The sequence below is a fragment of the Python bivittatus genome, unplaced genomic scaffold (assembly GCF_059951505.1).
Source record: "Python bivittatus isolate LINGU-HERP-01145 unplaced genomic scaffold, Pbiv_v1 ctg000330_np1212, whole genome shotgun sequence".
Classification (NCBI taxonomy): domain Eukaryota; kingdom Metazoa; phylum Chordata; class Lepidosauria; order Squamata; family Pythonidae; genus Python; species Python bivittatus.
Window position 1 is genome coordinate 59,761,262 of NW_028277058.1, and position 18,288 is coordinate 59,779,549.

General features: G+C 43.9%; 1 protein-coding gene across 1 annotated transcript in view; it reads right to left on the bottom strand.

The window, feature by feature from the left end:
- Positions 1–18,288, bottom strand: part of PLXNA4 (plexin A4) — a 529,822-nt gene that overhangs the window by 36,926 nt on the left and 474,608 nt on the right. The window contains exons 25-26 of the mRNA XM_088141425.1: positions 16,329–16,488; positions 9,963–10,066 (exon numbers count right to left, since the gene is read on the bottom strand). Of these exons, the coding sequence (XP_087997551.1) occupies positions 9,963–10,066; positions 16,329–16,488 (264 nt within the window). The remainder of the gene's footprint in view (positions 1–9,962; positions 10,067–16,328; positions 16,489–18,288) is intronic.

The window sequence follows — 18,288 nt, forward strand, 5'->3', positions numbered from 1 at the left end:
GCCCCCCATCCTTTTAGCCTTCTGAAAGGCCATAAAGAGTTGGCCGTTCCCCCAAGTGTTGGGATAGGGCAAGATTGGGGCCTGAAGATGGCGATGTTGGCTGCATCCAAGAAGGATGGCTGACGCGCCAAGTGTTGATTGTTTTCTGGTTTTGATTGTTGTGAGCTGCCCAGAGTTGTGTTCTTAAGATGGGCGGCCGCACAAACCTTTTAAATAAATAAATAAATAAATAAGCCCCAAGCACCTACCATGTAAAAAACACCACCAAAAGTCAAGGTAGGAAACAAACAGCCCAGAGCACATCCTTTCTAGCAGCCCACACCCAGAGAAGCTGCAAACACCATGGGAGAGTGCAGTTGTCTATCTGTCTGTCTGTCTGTCTGTCTGTCTATTCATCCAATTTATATGGCAGCCTATCCCAACGAGTGACTCTGGGCGGCGAACAGAATTAAAATAAAATAAAAAAAACAATAGCAAACATGATAAAAGTTAAAATACAAGCAGCCGAGAAACAACCACCCAAATCACTAACACAACCAAGATATGTGTCACTTGCTTAGGCCAGTCTTGATTGGGGTGTGGTTTCTTCCCTGATAGTCCCTTGATTTGGGTGCTATTTTCTTCTTATCTGGGCGTTGGCTGCTAAGATTTCATTACATACGCACACACATGCACAGACGCACACACCCACAAATCATCATTAATATTAGGTAACAAAAGAAGTAGAATTTAATGAGGGACAATGTGCCTCTGAGTGGGGCAGCAGAAAGCCACCAGAACTTATATGTTTATACCCATGCATAAATATGCACTATATACTACATAGTGTACATATATACTACTATATGTAGCAGTGGATTGCAAGCTGAGTAAGAGCCAGCAGTGTGATGTGGCTGCAAAAAGGGAAAATGCAGTTTTAATCTCCATCAGCAGAAGTTTCGATGTTGCAAGAATGAATTAATTCACAATTAATTATTCTGCGTAGGTCACAGCCCATCCCAAGTGCTGGGTCCAGTTATGATCATCATCCCTCAAGATGGATTCAGAGAAACTGGTCCAGAGAAGGGCAGAAAGGAACATCAGGGGACTGGAAACTAAAACCTATGAAAAGAGGGATGGAGCTGGGAATGGATGACCTTGAGAGGAGAAGCTGTCTTCTAACACCCGAAAGGATGTCATAGAAGACCTCTTCTCTCTCTCATCCCAGATGAGAATCAGATCAAGGATTCATGGCTTTAAGTTGCCGTAAGGAAGATTCTGTCAGGTTCAGCCCAAAGAACTCCCCGAGACAGTGCAGATACAGTTCTGTTGCATTTATTAGCTTCCACCTCAAGACAGAAATCTCTCCAGACTGAACCCAAGTTCCCAAGCCAGCAAGCCACAACACCGTGAATTCCTTAGGGTGATGCCAGTCTCATCTTCTTAAACTTCCCACGCTCCTGTTGAGGGCTAAGGGAATGCTTATCTCCTCCAGCGTGGCCTTCATCCAACCATTCCTTCACAGATTCTGGCTGAATGTTAGGAACGCCATCCTAACCATAAGAGCAGTAGGACAGTGGGACCAATGACCCAGATGAGCTTCCTTTGGCTGGAGTGTTTAAACAAAGGGTTAGAGTGGATGGCCTCAAAGGGTGCAAAACACACAACACACAAGTCTGGGCTTCTTTATGAATTCTTGTGCCTCTAGCCTTATTAAGCATACAGCCGATTAGAAAATCTTTGAGAAAAATATAATATAGCGTATGGGTTTTCTGAACGACAGGACGAACAAAGCAGTGTGTAGATTCAGGTGAGCTGCTCGCTGTAGATCTTGCTCCAAATTCCCTTAGTAAAATGGGAGGAGAGTGGAGGGTTGTGGTCCTTGGATGCTAATTCTGACCTTCTGCCCAGAGAAGAAGAGGCTGTCTCTATTTCTCCAATATGCTGGACCAGCCATGATTACAGTTAACCAAGTAGGGCAGGGGGTGGGGGTGGAGGGGAACCTTCTAGCAAAGCACTTTCTTTTCATGTTAAAAAAAATCTCCTCTCCTCCATTAAAAGCTTCTTAGGTAGCAAAGCTGGGAGAGAAATTAATTTGAGATTCTGGCTTTCTTCCTCTTTGCTGGGGGTGGTGGTGGGGAGATGGCTGGGGAAAGATGCCCAAGAACCAGTGGGAAATTCATTGCCAGAAACAACAGCACTCTTGAAATCTTAGTGCAAATGGGCTGGATTTTGTTCTTCCTGGCCTACCGCAGAGTGAGTAGGGAAAACATTGCCCTCACTCCTAATTGGATTTATGAGCGTGCTACATCATCATTCGTAACTGTTAGAAACTCAACAAAGTGAAGGCTGATTGTTCCTGCTGTTACTTCCCATCACTGCTGTCACTATGAAATACAGATAACTTTGTGTGTGAGAGAGAGTCAGACAGAGAGAAAGAATGTGGGCACAAGAGGCTATATTTCACCCTAGCAAAACCTTTGCTCCCCATTTTAAGTAAAAACATTCTGGTAAGTAAGTTTGTCTTGGCCCTCAGTTTCATATTTACAACTTAGACTGCTCTGAGCTGTAGCTGAATCACATTTCTCTGAAGACATTCTTCTACAAAACGAACATGAAGTCTGTAATCCATCCTTTTCTTTTCTCTTTTCTATCCATGCCATTAAAAGAAAAAAGAAAAGAAGAATAATCCCCATCACAGAATGTTCAGCAAATATTCCCCACTGCTTCTTTCTGCGGGCAGCTGCCATTTCCTACATAGAATATAACATGATGAGAACCTGTACAAGCCATTTTGGAGGGTGCAACGTGCTGGTCAACCATTCTTGTTACCTGCAAGGACGAGGAGGAGGAGGAGGAGGAGGAGGAGGAGGAGGAGGAGAAGGAGAAGGAGAAGGAGAAGGAGAAGGAGAAGGAGAAGGAGAAGGAGAAGGAGAAGGAGAAGGAGAAGGAGAAGGAGAAGGAGAAGGAGAAGGAGAAGGAGAAGGAGAAGGAGACCTCTAAACAGAGAAATAAAGTTATGGTACTGCCCTTGTAAGCCTCAACATCATTCCTGAAAAGCTGAAGAAATTCAACTTGTGGAGAAATTTGGTGAAACCATTTTCTTCTCACCCACCAAAGAATGGTGAATACCAAGAGGCCATTCTACTCAGTTCTACCATCTAACTCTTCTTTGTGCAGATGAGAAAGCGCAGAAGAGACGTGTGCAGGACAAACTAGCATGTTCCCAAATGTAAGATGGGAAATCCAACCAAGGTATGTTTTATAGGGAGAAACTCAACTGACTCACAGCAACACTGCTGGGAATAAAGGAGAAGGCCTGAATCTTCCATGTACAAAATGTATGACCTGATTTGAGGAAAGTCTGAAGTGATCCTGGATAATATTGAATTGTTTCATATCCAACTCCAGAGATCAGGCAAGAAAGTCTTGAGTTGGAGCAGATGAGAGGTGTTGGGTATGAGCCAAGTTTAGGCAACGATGTGGGGTTCATCTGTACACTCTTGAGACAGGATCTCTCCGGGTGATCTCTGAGAGGGATGGCTACAAGAACTTGCAACAGATACCTTTGAACTCAGACTGGATAGCCTCTTGGTCTCTCTAAGAAAAATGAAACAAAGCTGAATATTCAGCCACTGAAAAGAGGAGCTGTGCCTGGCACATTTTTGATGAACATGGAGGGGAAGGACCCTCTTTCCATTAGCAGTAACAATAATTAGCACTTATTGCTGAGTGCCTTCATCTTCAAAGCATCTCAGGGATGCTAATTAACCAGCTCTCCTTGAAGCCTGGAAAAGTGGCTTTTAACATCTGGCTGTTCATCTTCTCATCTTCATACAAACCGAGGATGGTCAACAGTCCCCTAATGATCTGGTGGTCGTCCAACAGGTAAGATAAGGACCACTTCTTCATTTGGGGGAAATATGTCACCCCAAGTTGCCTTTTCTCAGGGGTATCTTCCCCTGCCAAAGAGGCTTCTCAAGCAGGGTGCTCCAGAATGTCTTGAGACTTTGTCTCAGTCCCACACTTGGTGGAAGTGGCAGAGGATGCTATGCTGATGGTATCATTTTCTGTTCCCTCTTGGGATGTCGTGGACATGGGGGGAGCCAGAAAGGCTGCAGACTGCCAGAGAGAGGATTCTGCAGTGAAGGGCGGGACATTCACACACAAATATAACCCCCCTTTTGCCACCTTATAACTGAGCCTGTCTAAGTACATCCCACTCCACTGATGAAGCTCTGAAAGCAAATTCTCTTTCATCACTTTGCATGACAATAGGAAAAATAGCAGAAAGACTTCCCAATGACCTGAATGCCACATGGATGGTGGTAATCATGGACTGCCATCACACCACTGAGGTCCTCAGGTCAGGTTTGGACAGAAGTCCCTTGTTCACTGGCATAGCACGTGCCTGGCAGACAACATCTGGTAGACATCAACTTCTTGACCCTGGCAGCCACTAACTTAGTCAAAGCTTCTTACAATTGGATCTGGTAGAACACAATCACCCTAACTACATCAAAGGTTGCAGTTCTGGGGATTATCAAGTGTCCAAACACCTCCTCCACTTCTGCATAGTATCCCTTGAGCCTTTGTATCAAAGAGGTACTGGTATGGGCTCTTCCCCATTAACCAGCATTGGGTAGACATGGGTCAGGCAGTTCAGCCATCAGCAAGGAAGCATGTTCTGTGCTTGAAGATCCCATAATGAAACTTTCTGTGTTTTCAGTCACTGTATAGTTCCACCTCTTTTCCTTGGAGGTCTGACTGTGTAGGACTTAGTGCTCCCCACTTGACTGTTTTATTCAAGTTTGCAGAACGACTGACTAGGAGAGGGTAATTTGACTCACAATAGCCCCAGTACAGTTTGGGGTTAAAATTGCCTCTTTCTTACCCTAGTACTTATAAAATTAATGAGAACTCATGTTCTCTCCACGCCAAGTTAAGTGCTGTGTGAATCTAGCCAGAAGATCTCAGGTTCAATCCCAGATGTCTTCAGAAAGGGCTGGAGAAACTTTTGCATGAAATCCAAAAGTGATCCTTAATTGTTGTTGACCAGAGTAGACAACACATCTTTCACTCCAGCCTCGTCATCTGAATGAGGATCTGTTGTGCAATGAAATACAGATTTGAGGTTGACCCTTTGCAGGTGAAATCCTCTAGCTCGGGTTGATCCAAACAATATTTTGGTAATGTTCTGCAAAGCTATTTATTTTTCAGACAGAGGTGATGAAGAAAAACAAAAGAGAAATGCAGTGGCGGTAGCAGAAGTTTTGTGTGTCTCTCTCCCCCCACCCCAATTTTCTTTTGTTTCTGCTGGGAGCCTGCTCCCTTGTACCATTTTGGTGTGTTTCAGATTGACCAGCAGGTCATCCAAGAATATTTGACTATGTTGCTCCCCTCCTTTTACAGGACGGAGTGATGGCGAAAAGAAAAAGAAAAGATTAAGTTCAGTTCACCTACAGGGAAGATACGACACCCTTCCCTTCCTCAGCCAGTCATACTACCCAAGAGACACTTTATGTCACCAGCAGACAGGATTCTCAAGTGACTTCTGAGATCTCCCTTCAGGCCACAACACATCAGTCTCCTTTACAGTCTGAATGGAATTAATCCTGTCCTTCCTGTTCTTTCCTTTCATTTCCCAATCTGTTTCTAATCCGTGACCTGACATTTCATCTGATGCCATCATCGGGGAGTTTAAAAACAAAAAAAGGATGCTGGAAGTGGGTGGGGGGAGGGAAGGTATTCTATTTTCTCCCCCATTTTGAGAAGGTTGAATGGAATGGCATTGGGTGATGGGACGCCAGTTAGAAAGGCGAACAAAGGAGCTGCTGCAGGTTTCTTTTAACACAAAACAGCAGACAGGCATTAGCAGCGGTTGATTCCTGCAGAGTCCTTGGCTCTTTGCTGAAAAAGGCATTGCACGACTTTCTTGGGGAAAGCTCCATATAAAACAGGATGTGTTTGTGAAAGTAGCATACAAAATCAGTGCCTGTTGGGAAAAGGTGTCCATGAAAATAACCCCCGACCAAGGTTAACACTTACTAAGCTTAGTGTGTCATCTGAATGCAACCACCAGAAGTTTAATTAATCTGGGGGAGCATGTTGTGCCAGTGCAGAGAAGGGGTTACTTTAATGACGGACAATATAATAGCCTCTAGAACTAGCACCAAAAAAAGATGTCCTTTTCATCATAGGGGATTGGAATGCTAAAGTAGGAAGTCAAGGAGTAATCGGAATAACAGGCAAGTTTGGCCTTGGAGTACAAAATGAATCAGGGCAAAGGCTAATAGAGTTCTGTCAAGAGAACAAGCTAGTCATAGCAAACACTCTTTTCCAACAACACAAGAGACGACTCTACACATGGACATCACCAGATGGTCAATACCGAAACCAGATTGATTATATACTTTGCAGCCAAAGATGGAGAAGCTCTATACAGACAGCAAAAACAAGACCAGGAGCTGACTGTGGCTCAGATCATGAGCTTCTTACTGCAAAATTTAGGCTTAAATTGAAGAATGTAGGGAAAACCACTAGACCACTCAGGTATGACTTAGATCATATTCCTTGTGAGTACACAGTGAAGGTGATAAATAGATTTAGAGGATTAGATTTGGTAGACAGAGTGCCTGAAGAGCTATGGACGGAGGTCCGTAATATTGTACAGGAGGCAGCAACTAAAACCATCCCAAAGAAAAAGAAATGCAAGAAAGCAAAATGGCTGTCTGATGAGGCTTTACAAATAGCTGTGGAAAGAAGGAATGCGAAAAGCAAGGGAGAAAGGGAAAGATATAAGCAACTGAATGCAGATTTCCAGAGAATAGCAAGGAGAGATAAGAAGGCCTTCTTAAATGAACAGTGCAAAGAAATCGAGGAAAACAATAGAATGGGGAAGACTAGAGATCTCTTCAAGAAAATTGGAGATATGAAAGGAACGTTTAGTGCAAAGATGGGCATGATAAAGGACAAAAAAGGCAGGGACCTAACAGAAGCAGAAGAGATTAAGAAGAGGTGGCAAGAATACACAGAAGAACTATACAAGAAAGATCTTAATGTCCACACTGGTGTGATCACTGACTTTGAGCCAGACATCCTAGAGAGTGAAGTCAAGTGGGCCTTAGGAAGCATTGCTAACAACAAAGCTAGTGGAGATGACAGTATTCCAGCTGAGTTATTTAAAATACTAAAAGATGATGGTGTTAAAGTGCTGCACTCAATATGCCAGCAAGTTTGGAAAACGCAACAGTGGCCACGGGATTGGAAAAGGTCAGTTTATGTTCCAATTCCAAAGAAGGGCAACGCCAAAGAATGCTCAAACTATCGCACAATTGCACTCATTTCACATGCTAGCAAGGTTATGCTCAAAATCCTACAAGCTAGGCTTCAGCAATACATGAACCGAGAGCTACCGGATGTACAAGCTGGGTTTCGAAGAGGCAGAGGAACTAGAGATCAAATTGCCAACATTCGCTGGATCACAGAGAAAGCACAAGAGTTCCAGAAAAATATCTACTTCTGCTTCATTGACTATGCAAAAGCCTTTGATTGTGTGGATCACAACAAACTGTGGCAAGTTCTTAAAGAGATGGGAGTACCAGACCACCTTACCTGTCTCCTGAGAAATCTGTATGCGGGCCAAGAAGCAACAGTTAGAACCGGTCATGGAACAACCGATTGGTTCAAAATAGGGAAAGGTGTACGACAAGGCTGTATACTGTCACCCTGCTTATTTAACCTATATGCAGAGTACATCATGAGAAATGCCAGGCTGGAAGAATCACAAGCCGGAATTAAGATTGCAGGGAGAATCATCAACAACTTCAGATATGCAGACGATACCACCCTCATGGCAGAAAGTGAAGAAGAACTAAAGAGCCTCTTGATGAGGGTGAAAGAGGAGAGTGCAAAAGCTGGCTTGAAACTCAACATTAAAAAAACTAAGATCATGGCATCTGGACCCATCAATTCCTGGCAAATAGAAGGGGTAGAAATGGAAGCAGTAACAGACTTCATTTATTTGGGCTCCAAGATCACCGCAGACGGAGACTGCAGCCATGAAATTAAAAGACGCTTGCTCCTTGGGAGGAAAGCTATGGCAAGCCTAGATAGCATATTAAAAAGCAGAGACGTCACCTTGCCGACAAAGATCCGCATAGTCAAAGCTATGGTTTTTCCAGTAGTAATGTATGGCTGTGAGAGCTGGACCATAAAGAAGGCTGAGCGCCGAAGAATTGATGCCTTTGAACTGTGGTGCTGGAGAAGACTCTTAAGAGTCCCCTGGACTGCTAGGAGGTCAAACCAGTCAATCTTAAAGGAAATCAACCCTGACTGCTCATTGGAAGGATTGATAATGAAGCTCAAGCTCAGATACTTTGGTCACCTAATGCGAAGAGAGGACTCTTTGGAAAAGACCCTGATGCTGGGAAAGATTGAAGGCAAAAGGAGAAGAGGACGGCAGAGGATGAGATGGTTAGATAGCATCACTGAAGCAATGAGCATGAAACTGAGCCAACTCAGGGAGGCAGTGAAGGACAGGAAGGCCTGGCGCAATATGGTTCATGGGGTCACGAAGAGTCGGAGACGACTTAACGACTAAACAAATATAATAGCCACCATTTCTCTCCAACTTTGCACAAGAATTTCTTTTATCTGCATAATTTACACATTATCTGTAAAACTGCATCTCGGAAAGTGAGGTGAGGAAAGATAATATTGTTGTTCAAGGACATTATGTAGGCAACAGAACTCAGTCCTAAAATTTTTCTCACGCTGAATGAATTTCAGTTGTACTAGTTTAATATTTGGATGAGATCACCAGGAAATACCAGAATATGCATTAGGACTGGGAAATTGAAACATGGCAAACTATGTCCATATAATGTCAAAAAAACCGGCACTATCATGTTCATGAGTCATCATAAGCTCAACTGGAGGGCAGCCTTTACAGACTTTTCTATCTATCTATCTATCTATCTATCTATCTATCTATCTATCTATCTATCTATCTATCTATCTATCTATCTATCTATCTATCATGTATCTATCATCATCTATCATCTATCTATCTACCTACCTAAAAAATATTTCAATATTTTTCTCCTGCTTTGCTGTTTAGAAAGCACCTAAGTGGTTGCATCTCTAAATGCTTTTCTCCATTCAGGCTGGAGGAGAAATTCCATGCAGGTTTAAATGCTGTATATTGTAAAGAAACTGAACCCTCTTTCTAATACATTATTTCTCTACCGCGATGTTCACTCAATATATTTAATGAGTTCAGCTAAAGACCTAGCAGATGCATTGAAACACCATACCAAACTTGGTTAGACTTAAGCTTGCTTTGATTGTTTTCGTTTTGGTGACGTATGGGGTGTGTAAATCCAGTTTGTTTGCTTTGCTCATTATGGGAATCCCCAAAATGGGTTAATTCAGAAACCAAATTAAGTGGGTTGTGTGAATCCACCCCTTGTGTAGGAGGACTATGAGACAGGCCTGTTAAATTTAAGGCTGCTTCAGGAACAGGCTTAAATGATTGCTACTCTAAAGGAGCACTTGAGCTGTTTAGCTAACATAGTCCTGGGTTTGCTAAATTCATGGCAGAAGTTAACCAGATAAGAATTCTGGGAATTCTGGGAGTTGAAGTCCACACATTTTACAGTTGTTGAGTTTGAGAAACACTGAACTAGATAAAGGACAGTTCTATCAATGTCTAGTAGCCTTGATGATTAGGTGTTACCTCCTGTCATGGGCATAGTCCACCTCTACCTTCTAGGTTCACAGGAACAACAACAGGAGAAGAAGGCTGTCTTGATCTCCAATTGATAAGTTTTTTAGATACATCTGGTGGGCCACCATGTGAAACAGAACATTGGCTAAATGAGCCAATCCAGTAAGGCCACTCTTGTGTTCTCATCTTCACGTTACAGACGAATCACAGAAAACCACCAAGTCTAAGCAAATCAAAGAGCTGATTTACGCACCTGATAATGGGCAAGAGTATTAAGCCTCTTCCAGTCATTCTCAATCTTGGTGGTGAGATCCTCATCTTGAAGGATCATCCTGGCCCCACTTGCCTGCCGCCATTCTGCAATGAGAGAGAAACACTTGTCACTCCCACCAGGAAGTGGCTGGGGAGAACAGTGACATGGCATCTGCTGCGTGAGTCACTGTAGTATGGTTTACATGTTAATCTGGCTAGGGCTTCACCTCCTCCAAGCCAGAGGGAAAATTAAAGTTCCCGATGCTACTCAGCATGGGTAGAATGTTTTCTTCTTAAGCACCAAACAACTGTGACAAATACCAGAACAGACGTCAGACCAGAAAGTCAAGACTTAAGTTATACAAAAACAGATTTTGATTGAATATCAGAAAATAACTCCTAATAATACAAGCAGTCCCACAGAAGAACCAAAGACCCAGAGAGATGGTGGCTCCCCTTCTTGGATGTGTTCAACCAGAGGCTGGACACCCAGCTGTTTGGGATGCTTTAATCTGGACCCCTGTACTGAGCAGAGGGTTGGACAATGGCCTTGAGGGCCCCTTCTATCACTGTGATCCTATCGTTCTCTGAAACTCAACACCTATCTGGCTTTAGAAGCCATTGCCTGCTTTGAGGTCCAAGGCCACCTTTTCTAGAAGGGTGGTCCCATCATTGAAATGCAAGGAACAGTTTTGCTCTTAGCTGCTTCCTGATCACTTAATTACAACGTATTTGCAAAACTGATGTTTTGCTTTCAATTCCCACTTTGGAGCCAGCTGGAAATCAACTTGCCAATTGCAGGGGAAGCATTACTGCTGAACTGAAGGGGGGAGTCTACGCAGGCAGCTTTGTCTGGAAGAAGACGGAGAAATGACAGAAGGCAAACTTCACCCTTCACCTTCTAATTGTTCAGCTACATTAAATGAACCAGTGGGCTTCCAGCAATGTGGAAAAAAGCACAATGAATTCTTGATGTGCGGCTTCCTCTACACAAACAAACAGCTCTAATAAGCTATGTTCTTTCAACTTTGGTGGCACAAGCGAATGTCATCCTAGATTAACCTGTTGACGTGTCAATGTATTTTCCTTCCCAATGATACTAAGGGGAGATTAGTTTATATACTTTCAAGCAAATTTGGTCCATGGAGATCAACTGGTTTTCATGAAGAAAGGGTTGGGTGATGGATAAGTATAATCCTGATCTACCCTGGATTATTCCCCAATATACACATTTCAAGTAAAGCTATAGTACAGGATCACAGATACCTGCTTAACTTGCATCCTACAAAAGCCAGAGCAACACGGTGCTTAGTCCACAGACACCACAGTGAAAAGATCTGTCACTCCCCGGCCCCCATTCTTAAATCATTCCAGATTTTCCAAAATACTTACCCGCTTTACATGGTGACTGTATTAACGCATTTTCTGAATTTGCACAATGGAACACCCAACAAACAAGCTGCATCGTATGTCCAACATGCGCACACCCCCACACACACTTAGAGACAAACAAAGGCTAAGGCTCACCGAACTTAACTATATTATATAAATTCAACTGCTGCTGAAGAGTGTTGTGCGAGCAGAGCTATATCAAAGCTAGGCAGAATTAGAGAATTCTAAGGGTTGAAGTCCACACATCTGGAAGATGCCAGACAAAGTTTGGGAAACATCAACTTTTCTAGATTCTGCTCTGAGTTTTATCTAAAACCAAGTATGGCAGTGAATGGGATTCACAATCCTTTTTATCTAAAATGAGCCAAGCTTTGCCTATTGGGTCAATACAGCAGCTATGTCTTTCACTGTCCTGGTTTAGCCTGTTTTGCAAACGCATCCTCTTTCTTGCCATACTTTGGTCGAGGATGCCAGACATCCCAAGAAAACGATATTCCCCATCATCTCCATCATTTGCATCCCAGCATTCCCAAACCCAGGGTTGATAGGGCCCTTCAAAGACTCATCTGTATTTGTCCAACATGCAAAGCTTGCTTAGTGTTGATCTTGGCTAGTTCTTATTGGGCCTTAGCATGCATGTCATTAAAACCTAGCCTCTTTGTTTAGCTTAAGGTTCAGTGTACAGATAGACCTCGCTTAATGACTGCCCTGTTTAGTGACCATTCAAAGTTACGACAGCACTGAAAAAGTAACTTTACAACCAGTTCTTGCATTTACATCCATCGCAGTAGGTCACATGATCAAGATTTCAGTGCTTCGCAACCGGCAGGCATCTACAACCATTGCAGCATCCTGTGGTCACAGGATTGCCATCTGCACACTTCACAGCTGGCTTCCAACAAACAGAGTCAATGGAGAAGCTGGCAGTAGAATTGCAAGTCGTGGTCATATGATGTCGCGCTTAACGACTGCATGTGATTCGCTTAATGACCGAATGGGAAGTGGCTGCCCTGAAGAAAATTCCTCCTTCTCCTGAACTGCCCAGTGGATTTCTCTACCCCAAAATCTGGTTGGATGGCTTTGGTTTCCAACTCTAGAAAACATGTAATGGGGAAGGGTTAGGATTTTTTACTTCGGCTTTGCTGAAAATGGCACTACCTGCCCCAAAGATGATGATGGGGCATGAGGAGGAGGAGGAGAATTTAGTCTATATTAAGCCAGGCTTGACTGCAGATACAAAGAAACAGCTATGGATATTTGACATTGCTGTAGCTGGAGTTAGAAGGGTCAGTGAGAAAGAGCTAGAAAAAAGGGGTAATATGAAGACCTGCAAATAGAGATCAAGTGAATGGAAAAAGAAAGTTGCAGTGCGGCCAGTAGAGGTTGCTGCACTTGGTATCATCCCAAAAGATCTGGGAAATCACTTGGAGACCAGAGGAATGGATAGAATCTCGGCTCATCAGTTACAAAAAGCTGCATTATTTGGAACAGCACATATACTGTCCATGTATTACAATGGTATCCTTAGCTGTCTTAGATCCTTGGGAAGGATTAAGTACCAAATCTGGTCAGAACTATCTGGTACACTGTGTGGAAATCAAAATTATAATAATGTCCTCAAGACATGCATTTGCTTGTAAGACCTGGGATAGATGCAAGGCTTAAACACATGGCGGAAGAGAGAGTCACTTTCAGGAGCAAAAGGTGGCCCTGCTGACAGTTCGATTCCTTTACAAGACAAAGTGAACATGTGAACAAAGTGAAGTGTTTTCTCTCTGTCCTTGGCTTGTACATCCCACAACGTCTGACAGCCCTTACCCAAAGGAGGCACGAGTTCTGATCCTGCTGAGTTTGTGGCATGTGTAGTTGTAACTTATATCTTCAGAGACAGGAGGAAGAGCTGCAGACTAGGCAGCAGTCAGATAAGAGGTAACTGAGCTCACAGAAGGAATGGGGGCATGGCAAACGTCTCAGAAGGGGCCCTCCCTAGCTTCTTGGGCTGTAAAGGCAGTGGGGGAGAGATGGCCTTTCAGACTTGCAAGATCCTGTTAACGTAACCTTACAATAAAGTAGAATTAGCTCATCTGGCCATGCTTCCTGTCTGGACTACCGCGTAAGGCGGACAATGGGTGGGAAAGGTAGGTTGCCCAAAGAATAGCATCTCCCTAAAAAGATATTTTTAAATGAAACAGCACGGTAATGACAACGTGGAAGCCACTGTATGTTCATAAACACTGACCACTGCCCAGGAGACCATGATGAGAGAAATAGGCTGACATGTTTCTCCTGGCATCACAGCTTCATGTAAGGCCAGAGTGGACTGAATAGTATCTCACTGATCTCTCTCAAGGATTTCAACAGTGCGGCGTGGGATTCCACACGATGTGAGATCAGAAAGTCAGACTGATGACTTTTGAGAAGCAACAGTGCTTTTTCAGTGCCTCTGCCATGGCATGAGATCACACAGCAATGCTCTAGAGTCCATCAAGATTGCAGATTCCTGCTCTGTACCGAAGAAAAATAGCATCATTTCTCAGCCTGTCTGTATCTCTCTCTATAGGATCTGCTTCCTTTTTAACTGGAGAGCTGTGTTCCAAGATTCAGAAGACTTGGAACCCCAAAGACCATAAGATCACAAATGGGAAGGAGACATTCACACAGTGTTGCAGGCGTTGAAATAGCTAATTAAAGGAAAGAATCCTGGACAGAGGAGTGTTTGGGCTCTGTTTGAACACACCCTGCAAAGGAGAGTTCACTTCTGTAAATAGTTTGACTGTTGAACAGCTCTAACAATTTGTTCTTTTCTTAACCTTCAGTTGGAATCTGCCTTCCGGTAATTTAAGCCCATTATTCCATATCCTGCACTCTGAATGATGGAGTCTTGACCTTCCATACAACATCCTTCCAGGCATTTGAAAAATGTTGCCATATTCCCCACCCCCCTACCAAGTCCTCTTTTCTTGGGGTTAAACCTTACCCAGTTCCCCCAAGTCTTCATTTCTGATCTCTGACCATCCTCACAACTCCTCCCTGAACCTGAGCCAGTTTTCTCTGAATCCTTCTTAAAAATATGGTGCCAGATACTGACCAATTTGCAATACGGTAGAGTTATTACTTTCCATAGTTTGAAAATTACCTTCTGCTGACATATCCTAAAGTTGTTCTGAACACTGCAGAGAATGCAAATGGGAAGGGAAAAGGGGCTTTGGTTGTTATTCCATCCTGAGAAATCGTTGGGAGAATTTATCCTCCCTTTAGGGAACCGGGGGGGGGGGGGATCCTCTGGTTTCTCTGCTCATCAGTAGGATGGTGAAATTCAAGCAATAAAAGGAACAGCGTTGGTGAAGCTGCGTGTTCATTCTAAATCTTTTGATCTGCCAATACCCAAGCAATCCCAGATGCTCCGTTTTGGACCTCTTGGTTGGCTTGCAGAAACTGAGTTAGGCTATCGTTACCATGGTCATCAGAGCTGGTCTGCAGCGGTCATGGCAAAAGTAATCACAAGGGAAGGGATGATGGTCTTTGAACGTGGCTTCCTTTGGGGTTTGAACAAAATAACGGGCAGGATATTGAAAGTAAGCATGGAGGTGAAGTGATCTCCTGAGATGAGGCCTTGGGAGAAACATTCTGAGATGAGGACTAGGTAAAGGGCCTGGCCCTGGGCTGCTAAACCTGCATTCAGCAAATGCAGTGTTTCTCAACCTTGGCAGCTTGAAGATGTGTGGACTTCAACTCCCAGCTGCCAAAGTTGAGAAACACTGAGCAGACATAAAATGGTGAATTTTGATCACATTCACCTTTCACCCCACCTTCACCCCTGTAAGCACAACTCTGATGAGAGAGAAGGCAGAAAAGATTTCTGCCAGGAGCAAGGATCATTTAGCTTGTTCTCCTGCATGACATCAGCTATCAAATTGCAGCTAACAACTTTTTCAAATTATCTGAGCTCAAAGTGAGTCTCGGTGCCCAGCATCTTTTGGGCTCCTCCTATAAATTGACATGAGTGACCTTGCTGGATGATCGCATTTCAAGGACACATGTGCACCCACACACACATACGCCTAACAGCAACCGATCTTCACATGAAATGGTTAACAGAGGTCTATTAGCCTCAATGCTAAATTGGAGGGGGGGGGGAATCCAGGGGCTAAAAGACAGTTTAAATGGCATGGATCCTAAAGGCAATTTCACCCTCTTTTTTCATGGTGAGCTTCATGCTAAGGAGCAGGGGTGTCTGCTGCGGAGGGGAGGTCAGAAAAGTCAAGATGGTGGCCCCAACTGCGCAGTCAAAGTCCTACTCCTTTTTGAGTGCATCATATAAAAAGGGGCAGGGCTTTGACTGTGTGACTGTGGCTGCCATCTTGACTTTTTGACTGTCCCTGCCATAGAGGGAGTTGGAAAATGCATTAAGTTACAAATTATCTCAAGGGAACCCCTAGGAAATTCAGCACTGGGCTAGTGACCAATGGCTTAGTGACCAAACAAGCTTAACAAGGTCAGTTAAAGTACTAGTGGTTATAGTCACACAACATATTCAACTTGGTTAATTGTAACCTTGGTCTGTATAATCCCTGCCTGTTGACGGTCAGTGCTCACCTCAGTTCTCACCTGACTCCTTAAATTAAGGATAGAGGAACTCTTGGAGAACTTGGTAGTACTTCAGATCCTGCTTCAGAAGATCCAGAGACATTTAGCCCCCCCCCCCCCCCCAAGATGTTAAACTGCAAGGTACCATCCATCTAAGAAATCTTCTCAATGTTCTCTCTGATACTGCCAAAAATCTAGCCATCTCTCCTTAGCCAAGGTTAGGTTTCAGTTCCTGATATATCATTCCCCCCAAATACTGAAGAAAGAGCATGTTCAGTACTATGTTCATGGGAGAACCTGACTACAACTACATGACCCACATGGTTGTATGAATGGGTGGGTTCCATGGCTGTCCAGCTTCATTGATCTAAGAAGATATTCAACTCACCAAGATCCATGTCTGCAGCTTTGGGCCGATGAGAACAAGGCACATTCTTGAAGATGGCATCAAGAAACTTCTCCTTCACTTGTGTGATGGTGTCACAGTTCAAGATCTTCACTGGAATCTCAGGGCTGTTCACATTATCAGGATTCACGCAACTCAGGACCTATAGGAGGTTCATTGAAAGAAAGAAGCAAACGTAAGATTTCTTTAACCAGGAGATAAGCTCCAGAACTTTGCAAGTAGTATATTTGGGTGGGATTCAGACAAAACTCTAGATTAGGCTAAAGTGCCGATGGAAAAATTGTGGTTCAACATATTGCAGACAACCCAATTATGTGTGAACAAAGCCATTACATGAAGCCATAATATGGTTTTGTCTGGGCATATTATATGAACATCGCCATTGTGTTTCATTAACCCCAGTTTAACATGTTATGTGAACCCAACCACATTGCACTTACACAACTGCTAAGCTTCATGAAGACCAACAGGTTCAATTCCCCAATAGCAAGAGGTCCACATCTCTAGGGCTCCCAGAACTGGAGCGAAGAGATCAAGTTTGAGTTGACTTTTCTGTATCTCTGTACTGCCATCTTGTAGGGGCCCAGGTTTTTGCAGCCAAGATCTGATAGGTCTATCCACTGCACAGAGCACCATACTACAAATATCTAGTTTCAAAAAAGAAGGGAACACCTCCATTCATATTTGAACTAAAGAGAAACGTCGGTCTCTAAAAACTGAAGTCTGTTCTTCTTTTTAATCCTACCAGTGAACCTTCAGGTTCCAACTCTTAGTCCAGGGTCAACATGCAATCTTAGGGCTACAAAAGGGCACCTACAGGCTTATGCGTACCTCCACTGTGTCAAAAATTATAATATTGTTGAGATGAGGTGGTGTATTAAAAAAAGAGACAAACCACACACGGATGAGGGTCCGTGTCTCTCCCCAGTAATTAGGTAGGAATTGGAGAGCGCTGGCTTCTTGTCTTTCAAGGCATGGATGAATGCGTAGATTGAGCAGAAATCAATCCCCAACAAAGAGATGTGTGGGGCATCCCTTGTATGACTCATTAGTGCCACCGCTAAATGCTCTGTGTTGCTCCTCAACCAAAGAGATACATCAAGGGCGTTCGTCCCAAGGGAGGGAGTGCGTTTCTAGATATGCGACGTCAACATATTTTAACTGATTAAGTCGTCGAGATGCGGAGGAGCTCGTGTGTGTTAGGGAGAGACATTTATCATATTTAGAGCCCACAGCACACTCCGAACACCGTGCGCAGCTTTTGCCCTGCACCACTCCTGTCCTTTAAGGGGTTATAACAGAAGGCTCCAGCCAACCTTACTTGTCAGTGCATAGCCTTTGTTCCGTATGGATTATCTGCAACGTCAAACAGGATCATGAGATATTGGGGTGCCCTGGATGAGCTTTCCATCCCGAGTGGGTGAAAGACTAGCTAGAAATTTGGGGCAATCAAAGCGGGGTGCGAAATCGAATCGTGCAGCAGCAGGAAAGCTTTCAAGCCTTGTTCTCTGCCCTTCTATCCCGGTATCGGGATCTTGGCCAGCGGCTGCAAGAGGCAAGGCCTTTTCTGAAATATTGTCCCAACGGCAGAACCCGCAATCCGTTTGTCACTGTTGCTTCTGCCTGCACAGGATCCCGCAAGCGACTTGCAGCGGAGAAGCCTGCTGTTCGTTTTGGTCTTCTGGCACCACCACTTTGCACTTGGTTCAGAAGTATTTTTGAGAATGCACACCTAAGAGGTGAAGTAGGACATGGCAGAACTTGGAAATGCAAAAGGGGCTAGGTTGGAGGGGTGTTTGCAGGGAGGGGGCCAATAAGGTCAAGATGGTGACCACAACCATGTGATTGATGCCCCGCCCTTTTTTACTGCACCACGACCCCAGTAAAAAAGGGGTGGAGCTCTGGTCACATGGTTGTAGGAACCATCTTGACTTTTTTGACC